The 22,428-nt window shown below is 32.4% G+C and overlaps 1 protein-coding gene and 1 non-coding gene across 2 annotated transcripts; both read left to right on the forward strand.

The window, feature by feature from the left end:
* Positions 1-715: 715 nt before the first annotated feature.
* Smp_052810 (glucose-6-phosphate 1-dehydrogenase) lies at positions 716-21,952 on the forward strand (the record flags this gene model as incomplete). The annotated part of the gene is made up of 9 exons (XM_018793912.1): positions 716-876; positions 3,379-3,543; positions 5,273-5,398; positions 7,880-7,973; positions 15,235-15,364; positions 18,046-18,135; positions 19,760-19,971; positions 20,020-20,189; positions 21,554-21,952. The coding sequence occupies 9 exons, from the start codon at positions 716-718 to the stop codon at positions 21,636-21,638; spliced, it is 1,233 nt and encodes a 410-aa protein (XP_018648377.1). The 3' UTR covers positions 21,639-21,952.
* Smp_tRNA_01631_Pseudo_CGA.1.1 lies at positions 8,200-8,271 on the forward strand. Its single transcript has one exon. It is a non-coding gene (tRNA).
* Positions 21,953-22,428: the final 476 nt, after the last annotated feature.

The raw sequence follows: 22,428 nt of genomic DNA on the forward strand, positions 1-22,428 counted from the left end.
GCTTAAAAGTATATATACTGGCCATACTTTTCTAGTTCTTCCTAATGTTACGATACTTTCAACTCTGTTCATCACATAAATTATTGATAAATTCTCCGGAGCTTTTTTTAAATGGACAGTCTTTGTTATTTGGCTGTAAGCCATTCAGTTTTATTCCAAACTCGTCTCACTTCTTTTACAATAGTTAGGTAGTATGGTTAGTCAACACTAAGATGTATCCCTTGGTTTGTCGTTCACTTGTGTATTTAGCTATTGAGACTAATGGTTTCTTGTTGTTTGGGGGTAAATATTTTTTCACATTATACCTTACCTGGCACATCACTATGACATTTTCATATCCGCAAAATAAGAAAAGGTGGAAGTTTTCAATTCCTACCTAAAAATGAGTACGTCCTACGTGTTAGCTTGTAACATGTGAATCATTGATCAATATTAATGGATTCATTTGTAAAATATTTTTTGTGGGAATGGATCATTTTAAGTTCCTTTAAAAAATGTGAAAAAAAGGAACTAGATAGATCTTATTCTTTCTTAAATTCTCAGTGAATTAGAATATTTTTTCAATCCACAACATTTATTATACACATTGTCGTTTCAACTCAATTAATTAGTTTTTCATAGTACTCTACTTCATAAACAACTTTCATTTGGTTCCTATTAGCTCTCATCACATCCATGTCAAAAATATGAAGAATTTTGGAACTGTAATTTTTACATGAGAGGAGACTACACGAATCCCAAAACATTTGAATTATTAAATGAGTTTATAGAATCTAAGTGGGGACAAGCTGTTAATCGCATATTTTATTATGCTATACCACCATCAGTTTATAAACCTGTTTCGTCATCTATCAAAGAATATTGTACTAACAAAAAGTAAGCAATATTTCACTCAGTTATAATTCTCGAAGTAACTATTATCCGTTGAGTTGTTCTGCGGTCTTTTTTTCTTCTACAAACAGTGTATGTGTACAAGAATAATTATTAACTTTTAAAATAAATGAACAAACAGATTATTTTATGATCAAATTGTATTAATGACCCTTCAAATTACTATTTGAAGCTCTGTTGAATGATATTTTCATGTTAATGGTAGTTTGGCTTTCAATTTATTCCGTTCATCGATATGACTATGAAATAAGTTCACATTTGATTTTTATACTAAACTGTTATTAATCTGAATTTCGTATTTCCAACAATCGAAGTTACTGTATTCATATGATCGTCGAAAGCCCAATTCATTAATAATTAACATTATCTTTCTAATGTCATATTTAGTCAGAATGTTACCATTCCAAAACCAACTAGGCCTTAACACATTGTTTGCATTTTGTTTCATGAAAAAACTTATAAATTGAGGTTATTATTAAATTTTATTTATATATCTTGTGATTACATCCTGAATTGATCCCATTATGAATGATTCAGTTTCTAAACTTAGATTTTTGGCTAAGGGACAAGAGTCTGAAGATGTGTTTCCCAAATAACTTTTGATCCTAAAACACTTTAAATACATTGGTCTTTCAGAAAATAAAACGATACCTCCAAATAGGTCTGACAGTCAAGCCTTAATCGAATGACCTACAAGCTTATTTCCTCTAATCGGCTGAAATGTTTTGTCATGTTTATTTTGTACTCATATGTTGTACACAAACTTATTATCTGGTTATCTGATGAAACTATTCATGTAGCTAGTGGTATTGTTTCTGATTTCTAGTTACTCAGGGGCCTAAGTCAATTATACGGTCTCGTGAGTAGCCATCACTCGATCACATTATATTATTGCGTTCATCTATGGGCTGACACTGTATTCATCGATATTAATTGTTGAAATTTCGTCTAATCAGATCACGGAAAACTCTTCTATGACATCAAGTTTAGGAGAAATGTGTATTTAAGCATGTTGACATCAACTTTTTAATATTTCAGCTAGAAGTTCCGAGAGTTCGCAACATCGAAAATGATCATTAATAGATTATCGTGTAGCAAATTATCATTGGTTTTGCTAATAAAATGCTCAAGTATATATATTAATGTATAATACTCTGGCATTTTAGAAGTCATTATAGTCATATCCTATCAATAACAACAATGGATAATAAAAATGTTCAACTGATTTTTTCTGCTGACATCGGCGATTAATATCTGTGCTTCAGTTAACTGCATCACCCAGTCACTATGATGTGTGTCGATGGTGAAAAATTTGTCTGTTTCAGAAGAACAAGACTCTTTATTTTAAGCAACTGTAAAATATCTTACAATAAGTGGCACTTTAAACTGAATTTATTTATTTATTTAAACACATAAATATTGGTACAAGGGGGACACCAGATATATATGCTCCACTGAACTCCATTTCGATACCACACTCCGAATTTTATGCACTTTTAAGAGTCTAGATCGAATTTCTAACTTACGCGTGAAATCTTAAATTCCGTTCTTAATGTTCGTTCCAAGTAAATCATAATCCTGAAATGACACAATACTCATAGATTATCTGGATTACTGGTACGCTGTAGCACAAAGACACAACAGCACTTTGAATCTTGGCAATTACATTTTGAGGTTACTTGATAATTTTAATTTTTTTGTAGCCAACTAGTTTCATTGATTGATGTATTTTGTCTACTACAATAATACTTTTCCTAAGTGTACATATCTTACTCCGAATTAGTTGTGTAAGTTATGTAGGGTGAACCGTTGTGAGGGACCCGTTAGCTAATTTAATTATTGATAAATTTATATTTAATTCATTTAGTAAATTTCTTTTTTACACCTCTTTGTATTACGTTATACTCGTAAATGACAAAATGACGCTTGGTATTATACTTATTTTTATTGGTTAATTTAGTAGTTCAGGTTGCTTTGTTTTCTGTTTTGTAAAATAATTACCATAAAGAATCAGTGAATATGCCTCATTTTTTGTAGAGGTAGCATCGGTTTTCTCTTTAAACCTATCATCTGTTCTTTTTCTCAAAATATTTTTATGGTTCTCTCGGAGTATTTTTGTGTTGTTTGTCGTTCTCTTTGTCCTTATACCTAATCATTACGTAACAGTTTATAACAGACTGCACTTTTAAAACGTAGTTAACTGCTAAAAGACAGTGGTTCATATGTTTTCGTTTCTTTTAATAAACTTCACTCTCATCCTTTGATCGTTATGATCCCAGAATACAGTTTTTGTACAAAGGATATGACATTATGACTGTTCTCTGAGTCTTTTTAAAAAAAATACTATCTTCATCTTGATCAGGTTATCAAAGTATCCTGTGTCAATATTCACTTTTTATTTAGAAAGTAACCGACAACGAATATATTGAAACACTGAAACTTGTGATTTTCATGAATATTCATTTTATGTTGGTATAATTTTCGTAGCCCTGATACGTGGACTCGATTGATCATTGAAAAACCGTTTGGACGAGATTTAGAGTCATTCAATGAATTGAATTGTGAATTAACTAAACTGTTTACAGAAGAACAGATTTATCGAATCGATCATTATTTGGGCAAAGAAATGGTTCAAAATCTATTAATTTTACGGTAAAGTCCTTCCTATAGTACTTTATATTATCATTAACTCCCCTGTATGTTGATTATTTTTTGGGATCGTAAATGAATGAGCAATAATGGTAACACATTTTGCCAGTTGTACGGTTATCCAAAAGAAGAAAAATTAATCTGGAGTGTAAAATAATTCAAAAAATTCTGACATATACTTATTTGCACCCGTTTATTTTTAATCGGTAAAGAGATTTTATTGAAATATATCTTAAGAGCTAACATAACAATATGAAAATTATATACCTTATATCAACGTATCTTGTAAATCTGAAGCAAATTCGATCAACACAAATATGAAGTCAGAATTTGTTTTCAATCGAATTCTGTCGATGTCAATAAATCATCACTCTATATTATATGTATATAAATACTAAAATATACCACTAATTAATGCAATAGATACCTATATCGTGAAACTCAATCAATGAAGTAAACATTACAATATTGTTAGAATGCGTTTGATTTATGGGAATCATTTAATAGAGTGTCTAGCTAATAAACCAGGTAGTTGTTTATTCACATTCTATTATATTGTTGGATTTTTTTCAAGTCTCAATAATGATTAAAATTGATAAAAACTATCTAAACCAATGCTTTATTATCTGTATTCTGTATTCAGTTTAATTACACATGCATAGTTCATATCGTTGAAACTTAACAAATTTATTACATAAAACTTTTCTGTGCGGTCAAAACATTTAATGTTTAGAATATATGGACAAGTTTATTTATTAATGTCTCATGTTTAAACGGTTGCATATTTGTATTATAATCTATATGAATAACCTTCTCAAAACTCTTAATAAATATTTGTTCTACTGTTTATCATCGACAATTATTCGTTAAAAATATTTCCGTGACAAACTTGCCCAATTTAAAAACAAGTTTTACAAAATATACCTAGAATAAATGAAATCTAAACATAAGTCTCTTACTAGAAAATATGTTGTATAATCCGTAGGTTCGATCCAGTTACGACATACACACTCTTTCTAATCACTTAGTTCAATTGCTAAGAAGATGAAAAGATTGAAAATTGATCTAGGAGCTTTGATTTTCAAAGTCAAATGGTACTGTACACAATTCATGGGTATTTTTACATTTGTCCGACCTGATCAAGATAACGACTAGTAGGCTAAATGCATAACCCACTTCCTCCAACAGCATGCCTCTTTTGTAAACTCTCACCTGCCGTTGAGTTTTTAGACGTCTCGTAAATTGTTTGACTTTCATAGAAGAACGTGTCTCCTATTCCCTGGTCTAGCACTACCCCATCTTCCTAAAATGACTTTCATCCTGTCATTCACTTAAAGTGAAGACAAACCATTTTAGGAGATATGAGACAAGAGAGAAATAGTTAAATTCATATGAAGTAAATTTACAAGAAAGGCTGTTAAAGGTTGCTAAATAAAAAAACAATAAAACGAACGGACAATTGTAAGCAGCTATTGGGATGAATCAGAAAGTTGTGCGATTGGTTAAACAATGATTTTCGTCACAGAAGCCATCAGCATAACTACAAAAAGGGTGAAGTAATGTTTTCAGTGTTCAATAAGTTACTTGGGTTAACTTAGTTGTTAAGGTACTTCTCGATAATTTTCCAGTAAGATTTCGATTTAACCGGTTGCAATCACTATGTTTATTGTGCAAAACATTTTCCTTGCTTGATTCAATTTGCTTTTTTTGCAAAAAAATAATCACTTTTCAGATTCTGTAATCAGGTCTTCAGTCCACTGTGGAATCGTGAAAATATTGATAATATTACAATATCATTTAAAGAACCATTCGGAACCGAAGGACGTGGTGGATATTTTGATCAATTTGGAATTATTCGGTAGGTAGAAATTCCATCCTGCTTTAAAACAATGTATTTAAACGTGTCAAATTACGAGAGTACGAATGACAGCTCATTGTTATGCAGTAAAGATATTTGGTTGGTTCAGTGGAGATTTGTTCAATTTTTGGCTTTGGTTATATCGTGCACAATGTTACTTCTGTATTTCATGGGTTCGACTATATGTATAGGGTTGTGGATACGCACTGCTGACGAGTCCCAGGTTGAGACAAAACAATTAATCGGTTATCCTTGGTTTTCAATGATTCTGCAGCTGTTGTAAGTTTGTGAATAGAATTATCTCGGGATCATCGTTTGACATCATAATTTTCACATATCGGTTATTTTTACAACAATTGCGATCATAAATTGAAGTCAGTTGAATAACTAATAAAATCAATGCTGGTACGAACAGTAGTATTTTTGTGTTCATCATCGGTAGAGTACACCTTCAATGATAAACTCTATTCATCTTTAAGTTTATGATGTACTATGAAGTCGTTATTGAATAAGTTGTATTGAACTTAAGCTAATTCACATTCTCAGCAAATTCACGAAAATTATCGTCTGACTACTGACAGTAAACATGAACTAATATGTCGGTTACTCGGAGTAAAAGTGGAGCTTCAATGACAAAACTGTGAAGTGTATATGTTTATATGAACAAGCTGACTGTTTGGATGAATGGATGGGTAATATTATAATTCGAAACAATAACACATTCACAAGATTCAAGTGCTTGAAGTAATTAACTAAAAAGACAGTCATCTAAAGTGTCCCTATTTAAATGAAAAAGACCCGTTCCCATTCAATTTATGAAAGTTGCTTGATCGAACCAAAAAGATTTTGGTGGTAGATGCCAAGAAATTTTGGATTTGTTAGGAATGATTTACGTAATTATCTGTTAGTTGTATTCGCTGACAGACATGAGAAAATGCTAGATCTAGCTCAATTCAAACGGGGTGCACTTCAAATCAATGTTATTAGGATGAATTGATTCTAAGAGGATCAAAAGAATCGAAATAATGATACCAGTAATAGGTGACAGTCTAAACTGTAGAAAAAAACTTAAAAAATCAAACGAGTAACATCAAATAATGAGAAGTGTATTTTAATACCAATGTTCAATGAATTGAAGCAAAATAACCAATGAATAGTGTATCATATATCACATTAGTTTTAAGTCACTTCATGTCGTTTTCTCAATCATTAATTATTAATGATATTGTTAGATTTGAACTTGGTAAAATTTATATCCAGTAGTTCGGTATACTCTGTCATTATAAATTCACTTTCAATGTAAATAATTCATGTAAGTTGATAAAAGAATTCTCAAATAACACTTTGTTCATTTTTAAATGATATCGAAGTCTACCGATTAATTAGGACGTTACATAATATTATCAAATGCAATTCCATTCGTGACATCATATATTTAACATTGTTTCTATTTATTTACTTGAACACATAAACATTGGTACAAGGGGGTATCAAATACTGTAAGGACGGCTCGTCGGTAGACTCTAGGAAGCCTTAAGAAGTCCAGGAAGAGCCACAGACATTCCATCCAATCACGGCTAGGGGAATGTTCTAGAATGTCGACGTGTAGCTTCCCCATTGGATGGATTAGCATGACCCCTATGTGCCTATTGGTTGACCGAAATGATGATTTACATTCAGCCAAAAAACTATAAATACACGAGATTTCTGTACTATATTTTGACACTGATTTGGGGAATAAGCTTCCTACTTACCAGTCTTTGTCTTCTCTCTTTTTGCGACGTTGCGGGTTCTATCGTTCAAGTAGTCTAGTAGTTCGCGGCATATTAAGAATCAAGGCTCTAGATATAACAAATACATATACGCCACACAATAACAATGAGACCAGTAGCAGTTATCATTGATTTTTGTGAGGGCTGCGATATTGCCCATGTGCCCAAACCGAAACAGGTGGTTCTCTTAGGGGGTCATACCCGGAGCCTTTGACCTAGAGTTCTCATTCATAAGACAGTGGAATAACTTTAGGAGATGTGGTCCCATGTTGGCCGGTGACAAACAACTGGTCTGTACGCCTTTTGTTCCTTCAGGATACTGAAGACCATTTGCACCATTGGTTTTAAATCAGGGTTTTCCAACCCCCCTAGGTAAGTCCTCCGTATCTACTGACCCGGTTAAGGCCCTAGACATTCGCTTTTAGTTCTATCAATTTCGTGAACAACAGTAATGCCACGAGATGGCAGTGAATAGGACTTCCCTGGAAGTGGCTATATACTTGTGGCCATTTGAGAAAAGCGGACTCTCCCCACCCTCGGCCGTACTAGGGCATTTGGGGGTTTCTATGCATTAAGGGGAACATTTACATTTTCAAATGATTTGTTAATTTTAAAATATTGCATTTCATTGTATTTATTCATTTAAATAGACAACATATATCATCGTGAATACATCTTTCTACTTTTTTCTTACTATTTCCATCGCTAGCGATGTCGTTCAAAATCACCTTATTCAGATTCTTTCATTAGTAGCAATGGAAAAACCTGTTTCAGTTAATGCAGATGATATACGTGATGAGAAGGTATATTGTAATCATCTTTGTTTGAAATTTCATCTTGATGTTATTACTACCGATATTGATGCTTAATTTAATACTAAATTTGTAGGGTTGTATTTATTACCGATTAATCTCAGTTGGACTACAATTAAAAACTAAGAAGCGAAACCGTTGTCACCGGTGGCATTGAGCAATCATTGTACTATATTATCACTAATCGATTAAAGCTAGAATTGTACCACTGGATGCAGACCTAATGGTTCCAGTGGTTAGACGTTTATTGCGAGAACTGAAGGCCCTGGGTTCAATCCCTGGCAAGGTCATTGACATGAGCTGACGAGGAGTTCTATACAAAGATAAAACTGCTGTCCAGTGACCCATGAGATTTAGTCGTACCTAGACTGAGTTCAGTATAAGCAATACAACCTGCAAATTAGACCAATCTTTGCAAATTCCTTTCAACCAAACTAATGATGATCTATTTTACTTCACAAAATGTAGACTTAAAATGTTAATAATATTACAAGAATATGTGTGAGAAACTTAGTGAAAAGCACTATTTATTACATTATAGTTATGTATGCACATATCTATGATACACTAAGCTTATATTGACTGGATTGTGTATTTTTGAAGTAGTTCAGTACGTCTGACAGGATATTTAAGCAATGAAATATTCCTTTACGAAGTCTTATTGAGGGATGAGGCTATTTTATTTAATGAATACTGTCCTTCGTCCTATTTGACTCGTCTCTATCTAAATGACTTTACCTCGTTGTAAGAATTATTTGCTTTAATCATAAAATTTTTTTAAGTTGCTGTGCTAAATATACCAAGTCTCTTTGTCTTCTATCCTAATAGCCATGTAACGACGTAAGTTCCAGCAAGATAGTATAGTTCTGATGACAACAACTATATACAATCTAAAAGAAGGCAGCATAACTACTATTGATTGTCACATATAGTTTCCTAGTGAGATACAGATCCCAAGATAGCTCAAATCTTTGTACTCACTACGAGTATGAAAACGGTAATATTAAATGACCTGTTCGTTGGTCGAAATCTGCAGATCAAACCATGCAACAGCAAACTGCACACTGTTCAACGTTACATGTTTCAAGTCAAATAATTAGAAACCTTGATTCTGCTTTTAATATCGTTTAATATTTGTCTGCAAGAGGTGTATACATTTCACATAAAACTATTGGGTTGTCGAAAATTAAAACCTGTATCTTTTCCCCATGTAGTATAGGAAATATTTGGATCATCATTAGCTCAATGTTCAAGCGGACTATTAAAAAACATCAGTCCATAAACGTTGATCTTAATTGTTAGTCAAAGTTGGTCAATTATTAAATGCAGCGAACATTCTTACTGATACGGATCTGCTATAAACTTTGCCTCATATATGTATATTGATGCGAAAAGAATGGCACTGACATTGTTGCCATAATTTATTTTGAGAAGGATTGATCTATAACCCCTAACTATATTTCCTTTGAAAATAATATTGTCAATAGTTTCTGTCTTGAACTGCAAATCCAAATATTACCGATTAATCAGAAATCTCAACAGAATTTTATTAGTTAAGTTGTCTTTAGCAATTGACAGATAGTCCTGAATGTTGTAGTCTTCAAGCTATTTGGGACTCATTAGCTAGGCATATCTATAATCTATAAAATATTGAGTTTATCCGTGGTACTCGAACACGTGTCACAGTCAGAGATAATAATACCAAACTATTCAAGCAATGAGTAACCTCTTATTCCACCAAAATGTTTACGCTTATTAATCACTCAGTAGTAACTAACGTCATACTGTTCACTTCTCATTCGTAATCCATTCCTATTGATCTTATCTCAGAGTGACTACTAGTCTAAGCGGTTTAACATCAAGATGCACTCTGTTTGAATCGGATCAACACTAATAACTAGATAACGTTTAATTGGTTATTACGAATTGATCAATTGGTGCAAAAGTATTTTTCGTGCTTATTTCACTGTTCACAGTTGGTTTTTGTCGCACTTCAATAAAGCCTTTGATTTACTTGAAAGTAAAAATCAATAGTGAAATTTATTGAATAATTCCTCACGTGGTTTTTTTCATATAAGTTCACTTAAAATTTGAATATGAAACACGTATAAAGTTAATTATAGTGAAAATGCAATCAAACTCTAGCACAGTAACAATATTTTTAATTAAGTTAAAACAGATTGTTGTGAAACCGATAGGTTGCACAATGATTAGTAACAAAGTTCAAAGTCATATGTGGTCAGCAGTTAACAATAGCTACATAGAACTAGAAAGCAATCGAAAATGGCAACATTATGCTGAAATGAGATTTTGTGTATGATAAATCCTTCTGAGTAAGGTACTACACAATAGTTTAAAATGTAAGATGCCAGTTGAGTCGCCAAGAGCTCTTGTATACATTTCTCGTGAATACGAAGAGTTGATCTGATAAAATTGATGTCGATATTTTCAGCTGTTGCCAGTCAACTTATGTGTAAACATTGAAACGAACTGGATGATAAGCGATGAGTAAATTGAAAAGCTTTATTCAGTTTAAATTGATTTCTAGTGCATATCAAGTCAGCAGTCCCTGCATCAGTAGGCCTCAACATACACAAAGGAAAAAGCAAGATTCTCAAATACAACAGGGAGAACACCAACGCAATTACACTTGATGGCGAAACTCTGGAAGATGTGGAATCTTTCATGTACCTGGGAAGCATCATTGATGAACAAGGAGGATCTGATGCAGATATAGACGCGAGGATTGGAAAAGCAAGGACAGCATTTCTACAATCGAAGAACATATGGAACTCAAAACAACTGTCAACTGACTTCAAAGTGAGAATCTTCAATACGAACGTCAAGATAGTCCTACTGTACGGAGCTGAAACGTGGAGAACTACTACATCCATCGTCGAAAGGTGCAAGTATTTATAAACAGTTGTTTACGCAAAATACTCAACATTTACTGGCCGGATACTATCAGCAACAGCGTTTTATGGGAGAGGACAAACCATCTTCCAGCTGAAGAGGAAATTAGGAAAAAACGTTGGAAGTGGATAGGATATATATTGAGGAAATCACCAAACTGCATCACGAGGCAAGCCCTAACTTGGGATCCGGAAGGGAAGCGGAAAATAGAAATGCCAAAGAACAATAAGTGTTATTGGAATGGGTTTTTGCACGGTGTTACAATCTCGTTGACATTGTATCTATATTTATATATAACTAAAATCGATGCTTACAGATTGGTAGGTAGTTTGTATACTCTACAATAGACTATGTATCTGGTCTTTCTTATTCCTTGAGCAATATTTCTCAGAATATTTCTGTGAAATATAACTGAGAGAATTTGTAGGTTATTCGAATAACTTTTAATAACAGAAAGGTTTTTTGTCGATCCCCTTTACAAAGCACGTGGATTCATTCAATTAAAGAGACATTCAATGTCTCCTGTTTTTATATCAGTTTCATTGTCGTCAAAATACTTTCTACTTACCTCTAATCAATCTAACCGCTTGCTCATGAATTTTTGACAATAAATACTATACTCCGTCAGTCACAACGTAGAACTTCGTACGTACGTACATCAGTTCGAGTTGCCATACCACATTAACACAGAGATGCAGTTGTCAATTCAAATCCCATAGTGGTAGAAGTAGTAAGAGTATAAGTATTATGTGAAAGATAAGGGTTTGAAGATGTTATTCAAGGAGTATAATACGGTGAAGTAAATTTGGAAAGAGAAAAAGGATAGGGCCATGAGGAATTTAGAGAATTAGAATTTGGTAGAACACAAAGAGTGGATGCACCTGCACCATTGCAAACGATTTTGAGCCATGTCATTCAGGGTCTCTAACCATCGATTGCTATCATCTCGCGAATCCCAACCAGGTAATCTACACCTACCATCATGGCTCAGTCCACTTGTCAGTGACTTCATGGATTTGTGCCACGTTTTGGTCTGGCCTCCCCTAGCTTTCTTCCATAAAACATCACAGTTCGGGGCAGACGGTGGTTGGGCGTACGTAACACATGTCCTAGCCATCTCAACTGATGAAGTTTCACTACTTCATCAATCGATTTGCCATCCTTACCTAGTACCCGTTTCCTAACAAGTGCATTACGTACTCGGTGGTCCCAGGATATACGAGCAATTACTCGAAGACACCTATGATCGAATACTAGGGGCCATGTTTCACTGTCATAAAGTAGGATGGAACGAACTACTGCACATAACAATTTGTTTATTCTTTAGAACGTTTTGATTTATTCTTCAAATGGTATTAGTTTGTGATAGTAATAAAAATACTTGGAACTTTTAAATTAGCTAAACTTCTACAAAATCACTCTAACTTTAATAAACCAGTCTCTAACTCACTAGTTATGAACTCAAATTTTCGCATATTTTTCTAATAATTTAGTTTTATCAAAATAATTTGTCTTTTAAGTTTTTTCCTTTATTCAGATAATATTTCTACTTTATAATTTAGAATACAGTTGACCAATGTTAAAATGTCATTTGAGAATTCAGTGCCTGTTTCTAAAAGTGAAAAACACTTTTCATTTAGAATTTGCTTTATCTATATGAATCTAGTTTTTCTTTTTTCAAATATATTCTATAGCGTAATGTATAATCTAATCTTTATTTAAAATACCTTGATCACTAATTGTAAACTGTAATAAACCCTATAATTAGCTTTCTTTTTTCATTTTGGGGACTACTCTATTCATTTGTAGGATAATCTGTAATCAAAATTTGTTTACTTTTGGGTGGTACCAGTACATAGTAAAAAATAAAAGTAATGAAGGAAAATAATTTACTTTGACTAAACTATAATTTTCATTTCAATCTTACATTTCTAAATGGTCTGTTGAACAACAAATAAAAAGCTACAATTTTAATTCACTATATATATAACCTTCTTTGATGGTATCTTTCGATACTTCTATACATGTGCACATTTTGATAGAACCATATTATAGATAATTCGGTGAGACTATAATTTATGGACGACCTTTAAGCGACGCTAATATAGCTTTAAGAATGTCCACCTAATTATTAGGGCTAAATGAGTTATAAATCTGTGTGAAGAATAAGGATTATGATTCACAGTTGATGGTTAAAGTTAGGAATTAGATTTAGGGTTTTCATCACTAACTGATATCAGTTAACATGACAAAATACTCTTTAATCAAATGTATGAATGAATTCCGCGCCAAAATTCAAGACCTGTTATCCTAAACTTGATTGGTTGGTCCATAAATTATAGTATTGCCAATAATTCTTATTATAAGCTAAAAAAGTAAATATCAGTCTATGAAAAAACAGTGTGACATCCAGTAAGCCATTTTAACTGAATTACAAACTTTCTCTGAACCATAAAATAAAAACGATTGGTGAATCGCTACTATTCTTTAGAATTTTGTCTTGTTAATTCTACTCTGTGACATATCATTTCTTAGCACAATTTCAGTAACATGATAAATACTCAGTGATTCTAATTATGGTCTCTTATTTGTGAATATGTACATTCATTTAAGTAAATTAAATACTTTATTAGTATAGTTCTGTTTATATGATAATGTTATGTATTCAGAGACTCACTTAAATTTGCATTTTTGTTTGTCTTTACTTATATCGAAATGAAAAAAATTCAAATATGGTTACATTAATAGGCATAAAATGTAAACAAACGGTATAACATAATTTGATAATGAGCTGTTTTATTGTTCCGAAATTATTAGTACTTATCTTTTCACTTCTATCGTATACGAAGTATTTTTTTGTCGATAAGAAACGTGAGATGTGAAATATTAGGTATTATAATCATTATAAAAGTTTTATTGTATTCATCCTAGTTTATTTGCATCTGTAACATCAGAGATATCAAATATTTCATATTTGTATATTCCAGGTGTATGATGAAACAAACTAGTGAATTTCATCGTCATTTTTTATTTGTCAAATTTTTTTGTCGACTATTGCTTCATATCTATTTCAGTCAGTCAGTTACAACGTAAAACTTCGTACATACGTACATCAGTTTGAGTTGTCATATGACATTAGCACTGAGATGCAGTTGTCGATTCAAATCCCATAGTGGTAGGAAAAATCTGTTTGCGATAAAAAAAGTAGAATTTTTAGTCGCAATGATAAGATTTTAAACTTTATTCACAGTCACGATTTCTTGAACAGCAATATGTCATTCTAACATGAATCATAAAACATAGAGTAGATTTATCACCTTTGTTTGAAACTTGTCGACAGTGCTCTCTCATGAGATTGGACTTGTGACTTTCGGACCGCTTGACGAACACGTCATTCAGTTGATGGCACAAAATTTAACAGTCCATACATTAAAAATTAGTCAATCCACAATATAGCGCAACCCGCACTCAATATTATCAAAGGGTTACTGCCTGATTTCCTATTTCGTCAACTTCACATGGTACGACTTCCCAACAGAACTTCGATAAAGATCCATGTTGAGCATATTGTTGTTGTATATTGTGGAGTGACTGAAACGGGAAATTTGAATCATCTGGTTTCCACCCTGCTGTTTAACTGTAACTTACTTGTTCCAAGATGCAGTTGTAGTTATTTATTTCTCGTTATATAATGAGTGGCTTCCACTGAATACTCCTAAATCTAAAATAAAAGTGTTGTTTTTTGGTGTTCCTTTGTTTTTTGATAATTACTCAGTAAATAAACTGAAATTATACGGCTAGATAATCTCAACCGATGCAAACAATTAAATGTTAGATATTCTATCGCTAGGAAGCATTTTCATCGTGCTTCAAAGTAAAATGTCAAACTACTGACATAAAACCATACGGTGGTTATTTCGTAACGAGGACGTAATATACACAAACACCTGTCTCTCTCTCTCTGGTTAGCTGTTATTAGGTTGCAATGACCATTCACTCAATATATATTAAATATGTTTGATGATATCGACGTATGCTCGTAACTGCGCCTAAAATATCTGATCATTTTGTAAGTATATGATCATCACTATAGTTTTTACGTATGCTAACAATATTTCGTGATTTAATTATGTCAAATTCTAAACTAAAGCTTTATACCGTTTAATTTATAAACTGTAAATTATTTTTATAGTTCGTTCGTGTTTAGTTATTAACAAGATTATATTAAACATAAAAACATGTGAAATTATGTTATGATTGTAGTGTGTGTATGTGGATGTAGAAAACAGTGAAGTGTTTTAACAATACATACTTTTGACCTTTATCGTATTCTTTGCAGGTTCGTGTGCTTCGAAGCATTGAACCTTTAACAATAGACGACATTGTAATTGGACAATACGTTGCAGATCCAAATGCAACAAATCCACCTGCTTCGTTATCTTACACAGATGATCCGTCAGTTCCTAAAGGTAGTCCAACTTTTTCTCATTTTTCAATCTAAAACCTTTTTACAGTTTTCAATAACTGCGAGATTTGTTTATTAGTATTCGAATAATGTATGTGTTTTTGATTAACTTCATATAATTGGTGTGGTTTTCTGAAGGGTCTCATGACTCACAAATGTGATGCAATCAGCGTTCTTGTGAAATTTCAACAACTGACCTTGACAAGTCTACAAATACATTCAACGAGACAATCTACGGATAGAAGAATCAAATGACCATAAGATCTCATTTAGATCGTTACTAGGATGTTGGCTCATGGCTAGTCTTGTAAATGAATAATTAAAGCTGATAATCAACAATTTTTATTTGTATAAAGGATATGCAAGTAATAATTTTGCTATCTCCTATAAGTTGTATGGTAAATTTACCACACAACTATAAATACGAATGTACAGTCTAAGTAAATAATCTCGTCTAAAAGAAAAATTTCTTCATTTGATAATCGGAATCTCGAATCACTTTGTTACGCAACAACTTTTTATACACTTCATTTTGTTACTATGTTCAATTAACCATTAAAAACACACGTATATACTCGATTGTACAGCTTTGAGAAAGAAGTTTCTGAGAAGCAATCTTTTTGTTCAGTCATTTTCTTGTTTTCACAAAATTAGTCTGCATTTAGCAAGAACATGCATTTCTATTCAAATTTGGAGTATTTGGAGAGTGTACTCTTCTCATGATGAAACTTCTCAATACTTTACTACAATTTTAGGCAACTTAAAATGACGTTTGTTTTTTGGTCTTACTTTGACACAAATCTTGAACTTTACTTATCAAAAGTACTTTGTGTTGAGTATGTGAGTAATCACCTATTCTTATTAATGAATATTTATTAGTAGTTACCTTTTGATTACTAGCCCCCAAATGCCCTGGTACGGCCGAGAGTGGGGAGAGTCCGATCTCCCTCTCGAAATGCTCTTATATGGCCAGCGAATATATAGCCTCTGCCAGGGAAGTCCTACTCACTGCCTTCTCGTGGCGGGGGTGTTGTTCACAAAAGTGAGAGGACGAAAAGCGAATGTCCGGCGCTTTAGCCGGGTTGGTAGACAAGGCGAGTCCACCTAGGGGAGTTGGAAAACCCTGATTCCAAACCAATGGTGCACATGGGCTCCAGTATCCTGATGGAACGAATGGCGTATGAACCAACTGTTGGTCACCGGCTACCATGGGACTGCATCTCCTTACGATGCTCCACTGTCTTGTGGACTAGACCTTTAGGTCAAAAGCTCCCGGTATGGGCCCCTAAGAAAACCACCTGCTTCAGTCTGGGCACCTGGGCAGTATCACAGCCCTCACACAAATCGAATGAGATTTGTGAGGCGCATATGTATCTGGTGCTTTCTTGTACCAATATTTATGTGTTTAAATAATAAAAAACAAAATTTTGATTACTAACAATGAGATATTCAAACATTTTATGCTGTGTTTGTGTGTGTGTGCTGGAGTGTTGTCTTCATTTGATTACTTTTGATTCTAAGAGTTTCATGATCATTGTTTGGTTTGATAATGCATTCTGGTTATCTAAAGAACTTCAACTCAAACAATACATGCTTAGTGTGCTAAATCAATCATGCAGATTATATACTCAACTGTTATTCGCTCTGTTATTCACCAAAAGTATATAACATGATCACTTCTGTCACTAAATATGGTAATATTCACTTGTAATTAATTGCTCAAGAAATACCAGTTGTATATTGTAAAGCCATCAAACTAAAGACGTACACAACACAAGTTTTTTAAGCTGCGAATCATGATTCACTCATTAAGACTAAGAACTTCAGTAGGTCTGAATGAGTGTGGTCGTTGTTATGGTTACTTCATGAGTTACTTTATTAAAAATATGAACTTGATGTTAGTTAGTTGGAAGTAGTGATTAAAAAACTGTGGACCTGGTTTACTTACTACTTTACCTGTCAACAAGGCGTACCTTCAATCTTAGGGGGACTGATGCTCCCTATCAGGTTCGAACCTGCGTCACTCAGCTCTACAGTTTAAGTCGTTTTTGTTTGGAATTTAACAGATATGGTATAATGTAGATGGCCAGTATTATAAGATGGATTGTAATAACACAATGAATAGGTGAAATATCGGGGCAGTTAATGTAACCAAGTATTTAATTTGTTCATACAACCAACCCTCTAATCCTAATTGAAAAATTCTTTCAATAACTGAACTGCTAAGCAACTGGCCAATTATTTTAGGTAACTAAACATGTCATGCATAACGTACAAAATATTTAACGAATGTGGTCCGATCTTAAGTTACATATATGGCAAAATTATTTTTAAAAGAACACTAAGTAATTCGGGGTATTATGAAAAGCAATAAGATTACATTTCTAATATCTGCATGAATCTATTTGTATCAGTTGATGATCTTATTTATTTGCAATATTCTCATTTTCCGTTGTTTCAGTTCAGGAATTTCCGAAAATACTTCACTGTACTATATGTGGATATATTTTCACTGTGATTACTATAAAGTTTGTAAAATATTAATTATGTATATATATATATATATATATATATATATATATATTAATTATATATAACCGATAATCGTAAATTTGATATCAACTAAGCATTATTGTACAGCCAAATGATGAGTTTCTATTTTTTGAATTTTCTGAACAATTTCAGATTCCATAACACCTACTTATGTATGTGCTGTGTTATATGTGAAAAGTGATCGTTGGAAAGGTGTTCCATTTATTCTCCGGGCAGGGAAAGGTTTGTTAACATGTTGTTTGTGTATTCTCACCCTTTCATTTACTTATTCTTGATTGAGTTTGTTAGAAAAATGTGTACTATCAAAATTCTCCAGCAATTTTCCAATCAATTCGTTTAACTGGTGTAACATTTGGAAAATAAAACGACAAAATATGGAACTTATTCAACCTTTTAGTTATCTTTGATAGATTTGGAAATAACAATATAAGCCTTACTGATTGAGGTCGAACACGTTTTAAAAGTATATATACACACACACACATCTTTTACGCCAGCTTGTGATCTTATCTGCATTTATATGAAGTAAACATGTAATGTAAACTACTTGCTTAATGGTTTATACATGTTTCTTTATGTTTTTAATTTGTACCCTTTTTGCTTTAATGATGTAAATAATGATGCTAAATCTCAACTTTTTTTAATGATTACATACTTGTAATAAGTTTGCATTTAAACTATTATGGTAAATTATGTTCTCCAAAAAATATATCATACCATAACATTAATTGACGATTGAAGGAAATCTACTTCCTGTTATATTTAATGATTATTTAGTGTAATGTATATGGATAGAGTCCTGCAGACTTAAAATACCATTATCTATATGCTATACCAAAAACCTAAGGACATTTCACGTACATTTGTGTTTACGAGTTCTAAAGTAGCTTTGATTAATAGATCTTCACTAACAATATGTTTATCTGTAAAAAAAAAACAAAATCCACCATAGTGGATATGAAACATTCTTCTCACTATGTTATAGACATTTTAGATGTCATAGAACTTTTATTTAGAATACAAAATACTCTGTTAAAACTTCAATCTTTGATATTAATGCGACTTTTCGAGAAAACTTAAGACAAATATGGCTACCAAAACTGTCTATTCAGTAATGCTATTCTGGTTATGGGATATGATCACAAAATGAAAGACAAAAAACTTTCAGTGTTTTGCTTTTCGATATTAAGCTTAAGAATTTAATAAATATGGTGAACAGTTCAATGTTTGAGACTATCAGACAGTATGTGTCATCACCGTGAATTTCGATACGTTCTCATGTATTTGAACAGCTAGACAGTGATTTAATCTCAGCACAAGAGTCATACCGTACTTCAGTCGACCGTCTTCTTAACAGAAATTTAATAAATATTACTAAATATGGTGAATGGTATGGAAATTCATCTTCCGATCAGTGTTGTACCGAGTATACACCTTTCTTTAATTATCAAAATAGCGATTGTCTCATATTAGACGTTAGTTAGTTTACTTCGGTTAATCAGCAGAAAAAAGATGAGAGAATTATCACTTTTTATTCATGAGTCAGCATCCAGAACTCATAAATTTAATGGACAATACTGTTGGAGTTTCAGTGTCGTTCATGGATAGAATTTCGGGTTACTGCTATTCCATGGAAGTATCATGATGTTTCTTAAATGATTCTTATTTTTCAGATATATTCATTACTAGTGTCGTTATTTTCTGGGAAGCACATTATTTAATAAAATGATAAGTATACTAAATTACCTGACTATTATAAAAATACCTTTATATTTTTTAGATTATAATTTGTAAACGTTTTGTTTTGCCTTTACATCTGTTTTTTTTTCAAATTTTTGGTATGCAGCACTAAATGAACGTAAAGCAGAAGTCAGAGTTCAATTTAAAGAACCTCATATTCATCTTTTCGGTTCAAAAGAAGGTCTACCGCGTAATGAATTAGTTATACGTGTACAACCGGACGAAGCAGTTTATATTAAATTGAATGTGAAATCTCCTGGTATGAAATTTCAAACAGAAGAAACTGAATTAGACTTAACTTATGCTCATCGATATAAAGTATAGTTCCATTTTCTCTTCTATTAATGTATTTTTAAATATTTTCAGGCCATAAAACTACCTGACGCTTATGAACGATTGATTCTCGATGTATTCTGTGGAGTTCAGACAAATTTTGTGCGTTCGGATGAACTACACGAAGCTTGGCGTATTTTAACACCAGTATTAAAATACTTGGAAGACAATAAAGTCAAACCATATCCATACATTTATGGGAGGTAATTGAAATACATTTTTCTTTTCATTTAACAAATTATGGTTAGATTCACTTACTGTTTTGGAACTTTCATTAATAGTTCATAAGTTGAACTGGCTATCTCAATCAAGTACTTATTAATGGATTCAGTCTAGATTCATCAGAGCGTCATACGTTTGTGTTTGAAACTTTGCTTGTTGTAGAAGCATCGTGCTTAAAAACTAAAATACTTTTTCGCTTACCGAATCTAAAAGGATACTTCTATAAATGTGTTCACACTAGTATATAAACAGTTAATTATCTTTCCATAACGGATGGTAGATCCGTTTAGATGGATGGAATAGACTTATCCTATCAGCTGTCAAATATTTATTTAAAAGACACTAACCATAGCTATTACATGTATCCATGTTTAGCTAAAAAAAGATTTCTGGAATACTTTTGAAAATAAATGTTCTCTCCGGAAATTAAATTAGAATGTGTGCATGACAGTCAAAATAAGATATAAGCCTAAATCCATTGCCTACTAGTCTTGTTTATGTTAGAAAATGTCTATTAACTTAATTACCGCCCTTATCAACTCAACGGCTACGTACTCACAACAATTCTGAAAAATCTTCAGTTTACAGAATAAATGGTGTACACTACTGAAAAAACGAAATCAGGGTTAAATATTTATCTAATACCTCGAGTTTTTAGTTATTAGATTTAGATCAGTACTGAAATAAACCCAAGAACATCTTTAACAGAGTTGCTATTGATATAATGTTCAGTGACTAAATCGATTAGAGTGTTAATGACAAATGAAACCGATTCTGGTCAATCGTTTATACCATGTAATCACATCTTGAGAAGGAGTCCATTAGCTCTATATGTTGATTATAAAGGGTTAATTGTATGATACTGTAAATATGTCCTCACATAGTAAGTTACTGACTAATTGATATTGGATATTACTCAGTTTAAGTTATACAAATCTGACTATAAGTAAATCATATAAAAATTGATATATTCATGTATTAAATTATTTCCGGGGTCATATTAAATTCATATAAGCACTCTTTATGTTTTAACTACGCGTCATCGGATTTTCGGGTTTCGTAATAAGAATAAATCATTTAAGTACTCAATAGTCATAACACTTATGTACCGTCAGTTACGGAAGCCACGGAATATTGTTCGGCTTGTTTTATTGCATCATAAATCGGACTGAATCTGTAATTTCAACCACATCTATTAACATCTGAGTAGACTTGGCACTTAAAATCTGTAATGAATAGTGCCGGACGATTTATAATTAAAAGAAAAGCAAGTACACATATGAAAATTACTATTTATATCCGTAAACCGAATGTCCATTAATTCATTTCCATATTTCTATTTCAGTCGTAATGGACCGAAAGAAGCAGATATTTTGTGTAAAAAAGCAGGTTTTCAATACTCTGGTACATATGTTTGGAAATCAGGTTAAAGGATATTCATTCCATCAATTTCCGATAACTCAATCGATTATATAAAAGATCCACATGCTGTAACTTATTTGAATGCCTTGATAATTATGAACAGAACATTCGACTTATTTGTTTCTTTATAGCCAACTTGCTTTAAGATTTTATCGTAATAGCACTTTTGTAATAATACTGTCAAAACAAGCGATATACAAATATATAAATCTGTTTAAAAAAGATATATAACTCGAATACGATAGTAATTGGTGTTGTTCGGTGTCAGTTGGTTTTATAATGCACATGGTTTTGACCCAATAAATAGCACTTTCAGTCATTATTCTACTACCAGTGTTCTTGTTTGTCACCGCAACTTTTTCAACTTATAAACACCTTAATGAGGGTAATAAAGTACCCAAGTTAAAGTACTTTTATCAATAATCTTTGGGTCCTTATTGTGTAAGAATAATTCATATTTGTCTTGCACTACTGTTTATAAATTAGACATTTCCCACAGTACTTGGAATCATCAGAGTTTAGAAACTAGACAAAAGAACAAAAGAACGTTAATTCATGTTCACGGGGTCAGTGAGAACCATATCATAATGTTCCAAACTTGAATCGTTTAACTCCGAAACGAAATACGCGGCTGATAAGTTTTCGAAGCGTGTCAATTCATTCTTCAAAGAACACTGAAATAGATGAATAAGCTAGTACTGCAGTCACCTCAACTCTTAGTACCTGGTTAGTGTACAAACTAGAGACACATCATAGACAAATGCGTAACTTTAAGAATTGTGAGAGTATACTTGTTAG

The sequence above is a fragment of the Schistosoma mansoni genome, chromosome 1, assembly GCF_000237925.1.
Source record: "Schistosoma mansoni strain Puerto Rico chromosome 1, complete genome".
Classification (NCBI taxonomy): Eukaryota; Metazoa; Platyhelminthes; class Trematoda; order Strigeidida; family Schistosomatidae; genus Schistosoma; species Schistosoma mansoni.